The 18,071-nt window shown below is 36.8% G+C and overlaps 1 protein-coding gene and 1 pseudogene across 2 annotated transcripts in view; one reads left to right on the top strand and one right to left on the bottom strand.

The window, feature by feature from the left end:
• The window catches only part of LOC100012635 (sodium-dependent phosphate transport protein 2B-like), a 71,755-nt gene that overhangs the window by 9,797 nt on the left and 43,887 nt on the right, over positions 1 to 18,071 (bottom strand). For both annotated transcript variants that reach the window (XM_007496644.3, XM_007496646.3), the window contains 6 exons: positions 9,057 to 9,252; positions 8,227 to 8,322; positions 7,628 to 7,748; positions 5,204 to 5,371; positions 1,265 to 1,381; positions 1,017 to 1,141 (listed from right to left, as the gene is read on the bottom strand). In XM_007496644.3, coding sequence (XP_007496706.1) covers positions 1,017 to 1,141; positions 1,265 to 1,381; positions 5,204 to 5,371; positions 7,628 to 7,748; positions 8,227 to 8,322; positions 9,057 to 9,252 — 823 coding nt within the window. The remainder of the gene's footprint in view (positions 1 to 1,016; positions 1,142 to 1,264; positions 1,382 to 5,203; positions 5,372 to 7,627; positions 7,749 to 8,226; positions 8,323 to 9,056; positions 9,253 to 18,071) is intronic.
• LOC103102810 (heterogeneous nuclear ribonucleoprotein A1-like) lies at positions 9,817 to 16,095 on the top strand (annotated as a pseudogene).

Genomic DNA, 18,071 nt, shown 5'->3' with positions numbered 1-18,071 from the left:
AGTATTATTTGTGTGACTTGGAGCAAGTCACTTACTCTTAATGTCCTTATCTATAAAAATGAGGATGGATTGGACTGGATGATTTCTGAAGTCCCTTCCAGCTTTAGATCTATGATCCTATGGGTATTCCAGAAGCCTCCTCTTGGTTGGTCTCTTGGCATCCTACACACACACACACACACACACACACACACACACACACACACACACACATTTCCTAAATCAAAACTCTGAGAACATCCTACCCTTAAATAAAATACTTTTTGTCTTCCCAGTGTTTGAAGGATAAGAACTAAAATACTTGCCTCTAGAACGTAATTCTCACCTGCCTTTTCAAGTGTTACCTCCAATGACTTAAATAAGATGGTGCCTATAAAAGTACTATTATTAGTGCCACGGCCAATTATTCTAGTGAAACTGGTTCTTCAGAGGTGCTTGTTGATTTGACACTCACTGGAACCTTTGTTCCCATTCTTCCCCCTCTCAGAATGCTTTTCCTCCTGCTCTCTGCCCAAACAGATCCTAAATATCCATCAAGGAAGAGACTTCTCTTCCCTCTTCCCTCCATGAAACCAACCTTCATTTCTTTAAACACAAAACATTGATCTATACCTGTCATCTACCAAGGAACAGAGCTGGGACTCCAAGTCAGGTCTTCTGATATCAAAATCACAAACTCTTCTTACATTATCATCTTTTTGTGGAGGGCACAAGGCAAAGGATGGGGAGTTAAGACTGTTCATCATCTGAATTTGTTTAGTATAGACACAAACTGGAGATATTTGGTCACTCTTAAGGAAGTTCAACTTCTGAGAACAAGAGGTAGGGACAGTTTTCTAGTCTATAGGTCACTATTCTGATGCAGGTGTGACCTCAGGAGTACTAAATTTCCCCTTGTGATATGAAGCATCTGATAAGAAAAAAACCAAGGTGTGATTTGAAGGAGGATTTAGTAGTAGGTTAAGAACAGAGAGTTTAAGTGAAAGAGGTAATGAGTTACAACTGTGCATCCTGACCTGGAGTGAATCTTGTAAAGTATTTCCAGGGCTAGCTAATGCAGCCAAGATGGCGGTGGTGGTGGTGCCGATGTTGGAGCCCAAGGTTAAAGGGTAAGCTCTCTCAAGGCTGATCACACCGAGGCCTGAGGGGGAAAAAAAATATTGGATTCCTTCCTGGGTGGGAGTGATTATGCATGGCAGGACCAAATGTAAAAATGGAGATGTGGACATGTAAAAATGGAAATGGGGAGAAAAAGAAGACTTACCAACCAGAGGAGTGATTGTAGAAGTGAACACAGAGCTACTCTGCACAATAAAGGTCATCCCAGCTCCAACAAGAATGGCAAGGTAACCTGCCATCCAGGTAAATGGGGAGGGGAAATCTGAAAAATAGAAGTGAAGAAAGAGAAGAAAAAGGCACCATTTCTATAAGTGTTCTGATCAATGTTGCATTCTCATACAGAAACAGTTCTTTGACTAAAAGCTCATTCTAAAACTTCTACCCCAAACAGTGCCTAAGACAAAAACAGTAAGGTTTGGTGTCTCAGGAGCTCCCAGCCAAACTCCTATAAAGGACTTTTATACTCCTCTTTGCACAAAGGAGATAATGTTTGTAAAAAGCACTTAACACAGTACCCAGCACATGATAGGCATAATATAGATACTTATCCCATTCCTCATGCCCCATTGTTCCCACAGCTCCACCCAAGTCCCATTGGAATCCTAATTCACAACAACCCAGCTAAGAAAGAGGTAAGATCAGGGACTGTGAAGGGAAGCTGAGGGAAAAAAGGGTTCACTTGGCAAACGTCCCAATCTTTTCCTAGATGTTAGTTGTGTGAACTGGCAGTTAGCACTGAGCAAAAAACCATAAAGCAATAGGAATTACTGGAAGTTGTCAATCTTCCTGGTAGAGAAGTGGGGAGGGATTTAAGTGTTTATTAAGTGCCTACTATGTGCCAGTTACTGTGCTACCTACTTTGCAGTCATTATCTCATTTGATCCTCATGGCAACCCAGGGAGGTAGTAAACAGAGTAAACTGAGGCAGAAATTAAGTGCCTTGCCAAGGGCTACACAGTAAGTTTTGAGACAGGAATTGAACTCAAGTCTTCCTGCCTGAAAGTCTAGTACTTTATCTACTTTGCCATCTTGTATGATCAGCCTATACATTTTCCTCTCTAATAAATATTTCTGTCAGCCAGAGATGGCCATCAAAGCCAATGCCTTGCCATCACCTTCCTTATTCTTCTCCAACACTCCTGCTTCTGTGGTTGTATATGAAGAAGCAGGGATATGTCCCAGTTTGGGACCTTCTTCCTTAGTCAACTAATGGTGACAGTGAAATTTCCAGAACTTTTTTATCATTTATAGTGTCCTAGTAGGAATAGTACATGGAGAACACTTTTTTTTCTTTTTCTCCAGAAGATCATAGGATGTTCAACGTATGAGGTAGGAGAGACTAATTTAGGTCATCTGTTCTATCCCTCTTCATTTTACAGAGGGAGAAATGTGGTATCATAGACCTTAACTTACTTGCCCAAAGCCACATAGGCAGAGCCTATGTTTAAACCTAGGACCTCTAACTCAAAAACAAACACTCGTTTCTACTGTGCCACAAGGCTTATCTGGGTTTAGTGGCTCATCCAAGATTACACAGCTAATACCTGCCTGACCAACAAAAATGGACTTTGGCATCCAAAAGACCAAGTCAAATCCCACCTGAGATGTTAGAGCCCTGGACAAGTTGTTTAACATCTTCCAGATGTGGCTGCCTCACAGGACTGGTGTGAAGGTTCAATACATTGATGTCTGTAAGAGTTCTGTGCTAAGTGTATAACTCTAGAGAGTTTATTAGGGAACAAATATTCAGACTTATCCTATGATTTCTATGGTATAGGGATCTCTCTGGTAGGGGAACTCTGCCAGCTGGAAGATTCTCTGTATTACAGAGTCCTGAAGACTTGCCTAAACTGTCCTAAAGAGTTTTTAAAGTGTTGTTCACACAACTAGTATGTGTCAGAATTGGGATTAGAACTTGGATTTTCCTGGCTTCTAGGTCAGCTTTCTATCCACTATAATATACTATCTCTCTTCTTATTATCATTACTTAGTCCCCCAAAGGGAATAATCCCACTAAAGGCTCGGTAATGTTCTCCCTATGGGAAACATGGTAGAATATAACTTTTTCCTTCTTTTTTTCTCACTCTCTTACTATCTCACCTTGGGTTAATTTTATTCTCATTGCTTTTTCTTTTTCTTTTTTTGAAGACTTTTTATTCCAAATTTTATAAAACCAAATGAAATACACATTTCTCTTTTATTATGTTCAGCTTACTTTTCTTAATATCTATATAATAAATCCCATCCATAAGTGTCCCAGCACTTCCCCATGGAATGTCAACATGGAATCTGGAAACCCCAAACTTGTAGCCTAGTAAGATCTGATGAACCCCAAGTGTTATAACTAGCTTGTAAATTGGAGACCCCAAAGTTTGTACTTCTTCCCTTTTCCTTACAGAATCTACCCTGAAGGGAATCTCAGGCTAGCAGTCTGAAACTGAATAAGGGACCCCAAGGTAATTGACAATCCCAGTTAGGTGAGGCTAAACAGGTGCTAAGTATTCTCTTTGTCTTAGGGAGTCTTCCCCATTGGATCAGAGACTCTTTCCCAAGAAGATCCACACCTGGGCAGGGACCATCCTTTTAGTGTCCATTGTAAGTAGCCCCTTCCCTTACACCCCAAGCCTTTCCCAAGCTTGACTGTATCCGGTCTGTATAGTTTGAATACTCCCATTTCCTTGTAGCTATGGTAATGTCAATCATCTTTCCCTGTCCCTGGATCCTCCAAATGGTATATAGGTCCCCCAAATTCTTTTGTTCCTTGAAGTTGTCAATCTAGCATGGTTGGTGGTTGGGGTTCCTGGAGGTCAGGGAACAGAGCAATCAGAGCTCAATCCCCTCAGTTTCTGTGTGTGTGTAGTGCTCAGTTCTCTGTGGAGGCCATGAGGAAAGCATTGAATCCCTTTCCTTGATTAAAGACTGGTTTTTCCAGTCAACACCCACCATCTCCAAATCATAGTAGTCATCATAATGGAGACCAACATGTACACATAAATTAAGTTTTTCATGTTTTACCTTTAACTTTACTTTCCTGAGATAACATTCACAGTTTATTCATTCCAAATTAATTCTATGTTTGGGCATAATATGATCCTGGTTCTACCAATTTCATGCTTCTGGTGTAGTTCTCTCCAAGTTGTTTTTGTTTTAAATCAGCCTGCTCATTACTCCCTATGGTACCATACTATTCCATCACAATCATATGCCACAATTTGTTTAGCCATTTCCCTATTGATGGAAAGTTTTCAATTCTTTACAACCAGAAAAAGATGCTATAAATATTTTGAAGCATATGGGCTCTTTTCCTTTTTACTTGATCTCTTTGGAAGACACACCCAGCAATCTAATGGATATAAGTTTTATAATTGTAATTCCAAATTACTCTCCAAAATTATTGGATCAGTTAAAAACTTAGCCAACAGTGTATTAGTGTCTCCATTTTTCCATATTACATCAACCATTTGTCATTTTGCCCTTTTCTCATTTTAGCTAGTCTGATAGGCATGAGGTGAGGTCTCAGAGTTGTTTTTGTTTGCATTGCTGTAATTTCTCTAACTAGCAGTAATTTAAAGAATTTTCATATACCTATATATGGCTTTTGATTTCTCCATCTGAAAATTGTCTGTTCAAGTCTTTTACCCATTTTTCAATCAGGGAATGACCCTTATTCATATAACTTTGACAAAGCTCTCTGTATATTTTAAATATGATGTAAAATTTTTTCTATCAATTTTCTGTGGCTATTCATATTTTCCTAGATCTCTCCATACAGGTAAAGCAGGTCCTCCAGGGCCAGTTCTCTTTTTATTCAGTGAACAACATCAGAGCAATGAGCTTTCTCTTAGGCTTAGGAATATTCCCAATGCAAATAAAACAAATTCAAAATAAATGGAAACAATATGGATTCCAAGAACTGTTAATCAGTAGGAGAACCCGAAGTGGAAGCCAAGATCAAATAGAGTACTTGTTTCTAGACAGTTGGGTCAGACATGTACCTCAGTGAGCACAATGTGGGGAGAGCTAGTGGGTGACTTTTTTTTAAGAGCTCAGCACACAGAAAGGCCCAGGATGAAGAAATGACTACCTGTGTTGATGGTCTTCTTTATCATTGCAGTGACTGGTCCCCAGAGTTCAGATTTCAAGACCTTGATAAGTATGATCAAACTTGTGCCCAAGATGAGCATGGAGAGGGGTAGAAGAATTAATCCAATGGCTGAATCTGAGAGGTTGGTGCTCACAAATAAGTGTTTGCCTGCAGGGATCAGAGGAACCATTTATCAAGAGGACTCATGGCTCATAAGGGTGAGGCATCTAGATGGTTTTCTTGGATCTAACAATGTCTTTCCTAGAGCTCAGCTTTGTTTCCCTTTCTAAGAATCTCATTGTGACCAAATCATCTTTCTCTTCCTCCTCATCTCCAGATCTGGGTACATAGTATTGGGAAAAGCACCATGCCTTAGGTAAAATAATTCCTAATATTTTTAAAAGAAGTCATTTTTGATTCCTAAAATGTCTTGATAAATGAGTGTGGGGAGGTTCCCTGTCAGTTAAGCTCCTGTACACCCAATATAACAGTAAAGAGCACTTCATTGAAATAAAGACATTCTGAGTTTGAATCCTGATCCTGATCCTTTCTCTGTAACAGCAGGCAGATTTCTACACCTTTATGGGTGTTGGGTCTTCTGCTCTTTGAAAGGAGAGGGTTGGACTAAATGACCCCAAGGTATCCTTCCTGCTCTAACATTCTTTGATCTTTGTACCATAGATGACATTTCCCTCTTCCTAGGAATAGACTTGTCTGAGTTGGTATCACTTACTTGCACTTTAGTTTAATTGTGCAGGAATAATAATGAAGTGATTTGTACACTGAAAATGTTACATCCATAATAATAATAGTAATAGCTGATATACATATTGCATTTTAAGATTTTTAAATGCTCTACAAAGAGAATGCCTTTTAATCATTGCAATACCCCTGAAAGGTGGATGCTACTATTTTCCTCATTTCCTCATAGATGAGGAAACTGAGATGGACAGAGATTATGTGACCTGCTCTGGGTCACCCAGATAAGTCACTGGAGCTGGATTTGAGTTATATCTTCTTCATCCATTTCACTTTATGAGGACATCATTCAAACTGATGGGACCATGTTTGAACCTCAGTTCCTAAATCCCTCCCTAGTAATAAATTAGACATTTAGGTAGGTAGAAATCATTGTTTTTTGTCTCTGAAACCATTACAGAATTTTTTTCAACCCTGCACTCTATGAAGCAGAATGCATATTGCTGGAAGAGAACTGGGAGACCCTCTATTCCAATTTCTCATTTTACAAATGAGAAAAGCAACATCAGGGAGAGGTTAAGGGACAGATACTGTCACACACACAGATTTATATGCTTCTCTATCCTGCTTCTCAGGAAGGAAAGTTTGTACCCTGAGGACTAAATCTCCCTCCTCTCAGTACATTGTGATTAACCAAATTATTAGAATAGAATTGCAGGAAGTTTTGCACATTTTACTCTGGAAACATCATCGAGTTAATGAAACCCCCTAGAGTAGCCCCTATCCCAGGTCTAAAATAAATCCAGCAGGGGAGGGATCAGGCCTGGGGAGAAGAAAAGCAAATACTAATAATAGCAGCAACAGAACTCAGCTCTGTTCACATCATTGGAGCTAGGAATGGTACCCGAGTCCCAGTGAGGCGTCATGCAAGGAATGTCCTAGCCTCAGCTCTTCTGTAACTGGTTATGGGACCTTATGGATGTCACTTATCTTTTAGAAAATGCAGATAGTAATATTTCACTTCAGGAAGGCAAGTTATTCCTCCCTTTCACAAGGCTACTGTGTCAGGCAGGTGCAGCACTTGGAATGTCAGGACTATTGACAATGCCCTGCAAATGTTGGAGAGTCAGAGGAACCAAGATGGTCTAGTCCTCAGAGGCAGCTGCTTCATGACCTCAGTGTTTGTAAGAATTGCATGAGAGAGCAGATGTTTTCCTCTCTAGCATCCTATATTTCTAAGAGCTATGGGTCAATTCCTCCAAATGCCTCAGGGGCAGGACTGGACTGGTGTCATGGAGAAGACCAGACAAATTTGCTGAGGATTTACATAGTGCTTTGCTCTATCTTCTGTATCACAGGTAAAGAAGGTACCCATTTGTACCAGGCAAAAAGGAGCTGGGTTGTTCCTTAGGGAGACCTAGCCCACTTTCTCTTTCCCCAAGGATATGGCCTTCAATGCTCCTTTTCCAAGGCTGCCTTATTGGTCTGGCAATCTATTCCCAAATCAAGGACTATCTATCTTGCTATCAATTGCTACCAGAGGAGGAATAAGTACAGAAGGTGACTGAACAGTCTGGACTCTACATCTTCCCAGGTTTCATACACCTGTACCTCAGAGGTCTTGTTTACCCATGACTTCTTTGGTCCTGTCCTTGGCTCTAGCAACAATTGAGAATGGGGTTAGAAATTCAGCAGAGTTGAATTTCTAGCAGATTTCCTACTCACATTTTGCAATATTCTCTTCATAAGTTGTGTTCATGAGTGTCCAAGTCATGTTCCCTTCAGTCCAACAGAGAGTGGGAGAGGTACAATTTTCTGGTGAGGGAACGGTAACATTGCTAAAAATCTAAAAGACACCATGATGAAAAAAAAAACTTAGTAAGGATGGCAATATGTGAAGAAACAATTCATAGCCCTGAAGATGTGACCACCATTGACCACTAAATCCCCATCTTACCCTTCTTCTCTACCTCATCCTCTACATAGTCCAAAGAGAGGACTTTCAGCCTTCTTGCTATGGGGCACTTGCTGAAAGAAGAGAAAATAACCTATACAACATCTGGATCATTTCTGAAAGCCAGCTGAGCTGCACCCAGGCTGAGCTCTGTTACTTCAGAAGGGAGACCCATGCAGATAATTGCTTTATCCCTATCTTGAAGAAGTCTTATTCTGCCCCTTAGTCTGAGCTTTAATTAGAGCAGAGTGACTAGAGCTTTGGTCTAGGGCACTGTGTTTATAGGAAACCCACAGCACTTGTAGTCCTTCAACATCACAGGAGGAACCACTGTCTATGTATGACCTTGGAATCATTTTCTGAAACTTACCACATTTTCAAAAGTTTTACACCAAATCTTTATCAGGCTCTTGTTTTTTGCTTCCTGATTTCCTGCAGCAATTTCAGCTAAGACTTTTTTATCCAGCTGTGGAAAACAACAGACATGAGAAAAAGATTTGCCCTGTTCCTCAGCTATGATTTGTGAATAAAATGTTAATTACTCTCCTAAGGGTTCCAGTGTACAGAAGAGAAAGCCAGAATGTGTGTAAAGGGGAGACAGATTGGTCTCATTTCCAAAGAACTGTGCTGAATATACACAACTTTGACTTATTGATTAGGATGAGGCCAGTTAAATCCTTTTACACTGTTTAAAGTACCCAGTACACTGTCAGCTCCTTGAGGCCAATGAATGCCTCATTTTTGTCTTCTTATGCCCTAATGCCTGGACTGTGGTGGGGCTTAAAGAATGCTTCTTAGTTGATTGCTATGCAATGAGCAATGAAGCATCCTTTTAAGAAAGATCTTCTCCTCTGACCTCATTTGAAGGCAATCCCATTATGTCCACATCATGGGGGGAAAAAAGGCATCAGGCACAAAATGGTAGCACAGTTGAGTCTCTCTTTGACCAGAGTGGTAGATGGGAGTAGAAAGGAAGAAAACTACTAATGTGGCACCAGAAGCAACTCGGTGCTTGCTCCTTAGCTCCATTTTATTTGGGAATGAAATGAGGGAGTTGCATTATAAGAATATCCAACTAGCCCCACCAAATTGGGTCAGGACATTTTTAACTCCCTTTCCAAGTGAATCAAGTTCACCACAGTTGCTATTTCACCTTCTTAATGATTCAGACTCAAAATCAGTGTAAGTCTTGATGCCCACCTGGATGAAGAGTTTTGTTAAGGAATCTGTGAGGACTTTCAAGAGTTTGGGGCCATCATCTCCACCCTTGATTTTAAAGGATTTCACTATAATATTGGAGAGGTGGTAGTGGTAGCTCGTAATCTCCTCCAGAGGCAGCAACACCAGCACTGACAACCAATTAAAAAAATCATGTACAGTAGCTCCTGCAAAAGCCCTAGAAGAAGAACATCCAAAGAAAGAGAATGACAAGTCTGTTAATTCAATGCATAGCATGAAGTGGTTAGTGTGTGCAGAATAAGAAAGCATGACTTAAAGTCAACAAGACCAGGATTCTGGGCCCACCTCTAGTTTAGATCAAGAGCAAGTCACTTAACACTTCCAGTGACCCAAACCAGTCCTGCAGTTGCCAATCAGCATCAGCACTGTAGGATTTCCACAATGGAAGTTCCTACATAATAGTAAAAGCATAGATTCAGGTTCCTCTTCCCCTCCCCAAAAATGGACAGATCACATGGGTAATAAAGACCCCATAATCCACACACATCACCATAATACCACCCCCTTTTTGTGCTATTGCAGAGCTTCCTGTTTCAATGTTCTTTTGTATCTAGGAGAACACCTCTGTGAAGCAGGTAGACCACATTTTTGATGTTTTCATTTCAAAGACAGGGAACACTTACTGGAATTTGCTCAACCAATGTCACACATGGACCAGGTGGTGGAATTGACAGTGAAGCTGGAGGCCTCCTCATTTCTTACTTAATTGCTCTTCCCTCCCATGTACCATGTTGTTATCCCTAGCAGTCAGGAGGGGGAGCAGGTATACTCATCATATGAAGGGAGAATTAGATCAGAGACTTGTAAGGTAAGTAATAACACAGTGCCTGGTATGTAGTCAATACTTAATAAATGCTAATTCTTTCCATTCCATTTTTATAATTTTTAAATTATAGTCTAATGTTTAATTCAGTTTCTTGTTTCACCTAGTATTACTGTTTAACTCTTTTTTTTTCCCTCGAATTTGTGAACACATCAATTTGTTAAACACTGTATATGCCAATTGCCTAACAAATATAACCAAACCTCTCCAGCTTTGGCACTGGATTCCGCATTTGGGGGGAGACTGATTTTTATTTATTTTTTCTTTTTAAAACAAATTTTTTCTTATTAAGCTTATCCTTCTCTTTCCATACCAAAGCAAGAATCACCCAAGAAATTTATAGGTAATCTTCCATATTTCTACTTCTCTGTTCATTCATAATTATTCTTCAAATATTAAGTATGTCAGTGTTACAAATTTCTTGGTTCTATTCATTTCACTCTTCATTATTTCATGTAGGTCTTTCCAAATTTAAAAAAAAATGTAAGTTCTCATTGTTTCTTACAGTAGCTTATATCACAGTCATATTCTATAATTTGTTTAGCCATTCTCCAATTGATGGACATTCCTTTGATTTCTAGTTCTTTACCACCACAATGAGAGATGATGATGATGATGATGATGATGATGATGATGTGTGTGTGTGTGTGTGTGTGTGTGTGTATGAATGAAGTATAGGTTCTTTTTTATTTCCCTTAATATCTTTTGGAAATAGACCCAACAATAGTACTGTAAAGTCTAAGGATATACACAGTTTTGAGACTCTCTGGGCATAATGCCTGATATTGACAATTCTAACAAAAAAGTGTATCAGTGTCACCTCTTTTTCAATATCACCTCCAACATTTGTCATTTTTACCCTTTTGTTATTTTAGACAATCTGATGGGTATGAGATAACTCAAAACTCTTTTGGTTTAGACTTTCCTAATCAGTAGTCATTTAGAGCATTTTTAATATAATTTCATATATATCACAGTTTTCTGTGATGTCTTTAGGATACAGGACACACAGAAGCCATATATATGTGGGTGAGTGTGTGTGTGTGTGTGTGTGTGTATAACTCTTAAATTTATTTCTTTGTTTTAAATTCCAAATTCTCTCCTTACACCCTACTCCCCATTCATTGAGAAGGCAAGAAATATGTTAACAATTATATATATATATATATATGTGTGTGTGTATATATATATATATATATATATATGATGTCATGCAAAAGATATTTTCACATTAGCTCCATTGTAGGAAAAAGCAACAGATAAAAAAGAAATGAGAAAAAAAAGAAAGAAAAATATGCTTTGATTTGCTGTCAGAATACAATAATTCTCTCTCTGAAGGTGGATAGAATTTTTTTATCTTGAGCCTTTTAGAACTGTCATGGATCACTGTTTTGGTCAGAGTAGCTAAATCTTTCACAATTAATTATCACGACAACGTTGCTGCAACTGTGTACAGAATTGTCCTAGTTATACTCACCCTTCACTTTGCATTAATTCTTACAAGTCTTCCCAGGTTTCTTTGTTTTTTTCAGACCATCCCTTCTTCATTTCTCAGACCACAATAGTATTCCGTCGTAATCATATCCCACAAGTTGCTCAGCCACTCCCCAACTAATTAGTTTTCCCTGTTTACAATTCATTGCCACTACAAAAAAATTACCATAAATATTTTTGTATATATAGGTCTTTTTTCTTTTTCTGTGCTGACTTTAGGATACAGGACACACAGAAGTTTTATTGCTGGGTCAAAGAGTATGTACAGTTTTTAGAGTCCTTTGGACAAGTTTTTCTCTCGAATGGTTAGGCCAGTTCACCACTTCACCAACAGTGCAGTATTATCCATCCCACCTTTTCCATATTCCTGAAGCATTTGCCATTTTCCTTTTCTGAGCTACTCTCATGAGTATCAAGTGGTATTCCAAAATTGTTTTAATTTGCATTTTTAGTAGTAATTTAGAGCATCTTTTCATGTGATTATTGGTCATTTTGATTTCTTCTTCTGAAATCTTCCTCTTCATATGTTATGACAGTTATCAATTGGGAAATGGTTCTTATTCTAAAAAGTTTGGCTCAGTTCCATTTAAATTGGAGAAATGAGGCCTTTATCAGAAAAAAAAATTGTCAAATTTTTTCCCCATTCCCTGATTTCCTTCTAATTTTATCTTACTTGCTTTTGTTTGTACAAAAGAAATCTTTTAAAAATTAAATATGATTATAATTATACATTTCATCTCCTATTACCCTGTGTTATCTCATGGTTATGAAGTCTTCCCTTATCAGTAGATTTGATAGCTAATTTTTATAAGCTCCCCTAATTTGTTTATGATATCATTTTTGTCTAAATCATGTACACAATTTGAGCTTATTTTATTAGATGGTGTGAATTATTGGTCTACGCTTGGTTTCTGCTGAACTGCTTTCCAATTTTCCCAGAAATCTTATTAAATAGTGAGTTTTTGCCTAAATAGCTGAGATCTTTGGGTTTATCAAACGCTAGGTAATTCTGGTAATTTACTAATGTATATTGTGAACTTAATACATTCCACGTATCAACAATTCTATTTCTTACCCAATATTAGATTGTTGTGATGATTGCCATTTTTTTTATAATTTGATATATGCTAGTGTTGGGCTACATTGCTTTTTGCTTTTTTTTTTCCTTTCATGATTCCCATGATATTCTTAACTTTTTCTTCTTCCAGATGAACCTTGTTATTTTTTTCCAACTGTATAAAATAATTCTTTGGTGGTTTGTTTGGTATGGCTTTAAATAAGCAAACTAATTTAGGTAGTATTGTCCTTTTTATTATAGTGTTTCAACCTGCCCATGAGCAATTAGTATTTCTCCAACTTTTTATATCTGTCTTTATTTGTGCAAAGTGTACTTTGTCATTGTATTCATTTACTTTCTGGGTCTATCTTGGCAGGTAGACTTCCAAATATTTTAAACTGTTTATAGGTATTTTAAATGTAACTTCTCTATCTCTTTATGCTGGGTTTTGATGGAAATATATAGAAATGCTGAATATGTGGGTTTATTTTGTATCCTACAACTTTGCTAAAGTCATTTATTGTTTTGACTAATTTCACAGTTGATTCTCTAGAATTCTCTAAGTATACCATCAAATCATCTGCAAAAAGACATAATTTTATTTCCTCTTTACATATGCTTATTTTGTCCATTGCTTTTTCTTGTCTTGTTGCCATTGCTAGCATTTCTAGTATATTATTAACTAATGATGGTGATAATGGACATTCTTGCTTCACCCCTGATCTTTCTGGAAAGGCTTCTAGTTTAACCCCATGACAGATAATGCTTGTTCTTGGTTTCAGATAGTTAAAATATATCATCTTAAGAAAAGTTCCATTTGCTTTCCTGTCTTGATGCTTTTGGAGAAGAATTGTTAAATTTCCTGCCTCTGATCTCAGCATATTGAAGTCACAATCTTCTAAGAACCTGAGTAGCTGTGAAAGCATTTCATCAGAGGCTTGAGTTTCAAGACAGGAGGCCTAAGTCTAAGGAGCCATTTTGAGCAATGGGCCAGTTTACAGACTACATAGTAATGAGGGACCCAAATATCAAATATTATAGAGTTTTGATTTTGTTACATCTGCCACCATGGAAGAGGCAGATGCAGCCATGAATGCAAGACCTCACAAAGTTGATGGCCAAGTTGTTGAACCAAAAAGACCTGTTTCCAAGGAGGGCTCTCAAAGGTCAGCTACCCACTTAACTATGAAAAAGATTTTCCTGGGTGACATTAAGGAAGGCACAAAAGGGCATCACTTAAGAGACTATTTTGAATAGCGTGGAAAAAAATAAAGAGATTTAAATCATGACTGACTGAGACAGTGACAAAAAGGGAAATTTTGTTTTCATTACTTTTGACGACCATAATTCTGTGAATAAGATACTGTGAATGGTCACAAATGTGAAGTAAAGAAAGTCTTTTCAAAGAAAGAAATGGCCAGTCCTTCATCTAGTCAAAGAGGATGACGTACTTTGGGATTTGTTGGTGGTATAAATGGTTTTGGTAGATTAAAAAAAAAAAACTTTGGCTCTGATGGGAACTTCAATGGTGGTGTTGGTTTTAGTGACAGTCATGGTGGTGGAGGAAATGGTGGACATGGAGATGTCTACAATGCATTTGAAAATGATGGTAGTTATGGTGAAGGAGGCTCTTGTTACTCTGGAGGAAACAGAGGTTTTGGATGTGGTGGACAAAGTTACAGAAACTAAGGCAGTGGCTATGGTGGGAGTGTCAGCTATGACAGCTATAAAAACACAGAAGGTGGAGGCAGCTTTGGGGTGATCGTAGAAGTGACTTTGGAGATGGTAGAAGCTACAATGATTTTGGCAACTACAACAATTAGTCTCCAAACTTAGATTTTATGAAGGGTGAAAACTATGGAAGCAGCTTATAAAGGAGATCACTATTATACCACATAATTGAGGTGTTTGTAGTAGTTCCAGTAGTAGCAGTAGTGGAAGGTTTTAATTACTATTAGGAAGCAAAGTTTAGTAGGAGAAGAGGGTCAAAGAAAGAAGTGACAAGGAAGTTACAGATTACAACAGATTTGGGAACTGAGACAAGCGCAGTGTAGTAGGACCTAGCTACTACAAGAAGATAGAACTGTTTTAGATAATTTTTTGTGTGTCTGAGCAAGACAAAGAAACAAACAAACAAACAAAAAACAGCAGGGTTGAATTTGTGACTAATTGTGTAACAAATAATTTTAGTTTCTGTTTTATGGAGAGTGTAAAGCATTCTCACAAAGAGTTTACATGAAGATTTTTTTTTTTTGCACATGCCCTTAATTGCTAAATATAATAGTCTGATAATGATGCTGGAAGGAAGCTCAATTTATTCAATTTTCAAAAGGAATGGATGTATTTTGTCATGAGTTTTTTATATATCTATTGATCTAATACTATGATGTTTGTGTTTATTGTTATTGATATGGTCCATTTTGCTTTTTTATTAGTTTTCCTAATATTGAATCAACACTGCAGTCCTGGTAGAAGTTCTACCTGGACATACTGTATGACCTTTCTGATATATTGCCATAGTCTCCTTGATAGTATTTTATTTAAATTTTTTGCATTAATATTCATTAGAAAAATTGTTCTTTAGGTTTTTTCTGTTTTTTTTCCTTTCCCTGGTTTAAGAATCAAAATAATATCTATAGTCATCCCCCAATCAATATATGGACAAAAGATCTGAACAGACAGTTTTCAGATCAAGAAATCAAAGCATTTATAGGTACATGGAAAAATGCTCTAAATCATTACCAATTAGAGAAATGTAAGCCAAAATAATTCTGAGGTATAATCTCACACCCATCAGTTTGACTGAAATAACAAAAGGGCAAAATAATAAACATTACAGGGGATATCAAAAAGTTGGGACACTAATACACTACTGGTGGAATTGTGAGCTATTGTGGAGAGCAATTTGGAATTATGCCCACAGGGCTATAAAATTGCATATGTCCTTTTGTCCAGCAAAAAAAAAAAAAATTTCCCAAGGAAATCAGGGGAAAAGAAAAAAGAATCTATATGTTCCAAAAATATTTATAGCAGCTCTCTTTGTGCTGGCAAAGAACTAGAAATCAAAGGGACATGCACCAATTGGAGAATAACTAAACAAATTATGGCATATGATTGTGATAGAAACTACTGTGACCTAGCAGTTAGCATATTTTTTAACTTGGAAAAAACTACATGAAATAATGAAGAATGAAATGAATAGAATCAAGAAAATATTATATAGTGACAGATTTAATATTTGAAGAATAATTGTCAATGTATTTCTCCAGAGAATAAATAGAGAAGTGGAAACACAAAAGACAATTTATATATATTTATGTTTCTAGATGATGCCTCCTATTGTGTGGGGAAGGAAGAGAGGAGCTGAGATACTTGGAAATAAATTCTACTAATTTAAAAATCCAATATATGTGTCATAGGAGGAATTAGCTAGGACTCCTTTAATTATTTTTTCAAATTATATAGAATTGGAATTAATTGTTCTTTAAATGTTTGGTAGAATTCACATGTAACCCCATCTGGCCCTCAGGTTTGTTTGGTTTTGTTTTTTTTTCTGAAGAAGCTTATTTCTAGGTTAGCCAATTTACTTTTCTAAGATAAGATTATTTAAGTATTATATTTCCTCTGTTAATATGAGTAATTTATATTTTTATAAATAATCATTCATTCCATTCATATTGTCAGTTTTATTAGCATATAATTGGGCAAAATTTCTCCTAATCATTGTTTTAATTTTAAAGTTAATTTTTTATTGAACTCTTCTCTTTTTTATATCAGCACTATATCCCGTGTCTCCCTTTCCGGCCCCTCCTTATGAGCCATCCCATAAGACAAATAGTTGAGTGTTTTTTAGAGAGGAAAAAAATAAACATAACCAATCAATTTTTTGAGAAAGTCTAAAAACATGTGCAATGTGTAAAACCTGTGGAACCTTCTATCTTTACCAAAAGGTAGGAAGGAGTGTCTTCTCATCTCTCTTCATTTGAGTCCTACTTGACCTTTATAATTTTGGAGCATATGGATGTTTTTTTTTTCCTAATTATGGCTTCCTTGGGATATATGACTAGTAATAGAGTCTCTAGTTCAAAGGGTATGTACATTTAAGTCCATTTATTTTCATAATTCTAAATAGTCCTGTAAAATAATTAAACAATTTCATTGCTCTATCAACAGATAGTTCAGACTTCAGCAGTTCTTTCTTTGGAGGTGGATAGCATTTTTCATCAAGGGTCTTTTAGAATGATCTTGGATTATTGTATAGATCAGAGTGACTGAATCTTTCACTCCATCATTCTAACAGTGTGATTGCTACATATAATAACCTATAATTCTGCTCACTTCACTCTGCATCAATCCATATAGATCTCAGGTTTCTCTGAAATTATCCTGTTTTTCATTTCTTATAGTATACTAGTATTCCATCAGTATCATATACCATAGCCATTCCCCAACTGATGGGTATTCCCTTAATTTCCAATTCTCTGCAAAAGTGAAAGTAGCCCTCTAAATAGTTTTGTACATATAGATCCTTTTCCTTTTATTTTATTTTAATCTCTTTGGCATACAGACTTTGTAGTGGTATTGTTGTGGTATGGTAGGTTAAAGAGCATAAACAGTTTTTATAATCCTTTGAACAGAGTTCCAAAGTGTTCTGCAGACTGGATGAACCCACTGAAAACTACTAAAAGTGTACTATTATACCCTGCTTTTCCATATCCCTCTAGCATTTGCCATTTTCCTTTTCTATCATGTGAGTCACTCTCATGGATATGAGGTGCTTTAGAGTTGCTTTAATTTGAATTTCTCTAATCAATAGTACTTTAGAGCATTTTTATATCACTATTGATTACTTTGATTTCTTCTGAAATTTGAGGATTGACTCTTATTTTAATAAAATTGGCTCAGTTCCTTATATATTTGAGAGATGAATTCTTTATCAGATAACATTGCTATTAATACTTTCCCCCAATTTCCTGCTTTTCTTTTAATTTTGTCCGCATTCATTTTCTTGCTGCAAAAATATTTTAATTTCACATATCCAAAATTATCCATTATATATCCACTTTTTTGGTCATAAATTTTTTCTCTTTTCCATAGATCTGACAGATAAATTTTTCTATGCTTCCCTAATTTGCTTATAACTCTTTATGTTGAGTAGATACCTATTCTAACCTTCTCTTGTATATAATTGAAAATCTGTTACCCTAAAAAAAAACCCTACATTTCCTGGGAGCCCACTAACTTCCTGTCATTCCGTATTTCCTAGAGATAGGGAATAAATTGAGTGGGTGGTCCTACTTTTATTGAGTTCTAATTTTTTACACTTGGTAGAACATGAGAGAGGTTGGTCATTTTACCAATTTTCAAAATTGTTTATGTATCTTGAGTACCAAACCCATGGGAGAGAAATTTGATGCAAAGATTTTTTTTCTCATTCAACCACTTGCCTTCTTTTCCAGTGTGCATTTATGTTGTCTGTAAAGGAGTTTTTCAGCTTCAAATAATTAAAATTTTCTATTTTATCTTTTGTAATTGCCTCTATTTCTTGTTTGGTTAAAAATATGCGTCTTAGGGACTTCCGGTCAAGATGGCAGCTTAGAAA

The sequence above is a fragment of the Monodelphis domestica genome, chromosome 6 (assembly GCF_027887165.1).
Source record: "Monodelphis domestica isolate mMonDom1 chromosome 6, mMonDom1.pri, whole genome shotgun sequence".
NCBI classification, from domain to species: Eukaryota; Metazoa; Chordata; class Mammalia; order Didelphimorphia; family Didelphidae; genus Monodelphis; species Monodelphis domestica.
Note: the sequence above shows the minus strand (reverse complement) of the source record. Positions and strands in the feature narration are given on the sequence as shown.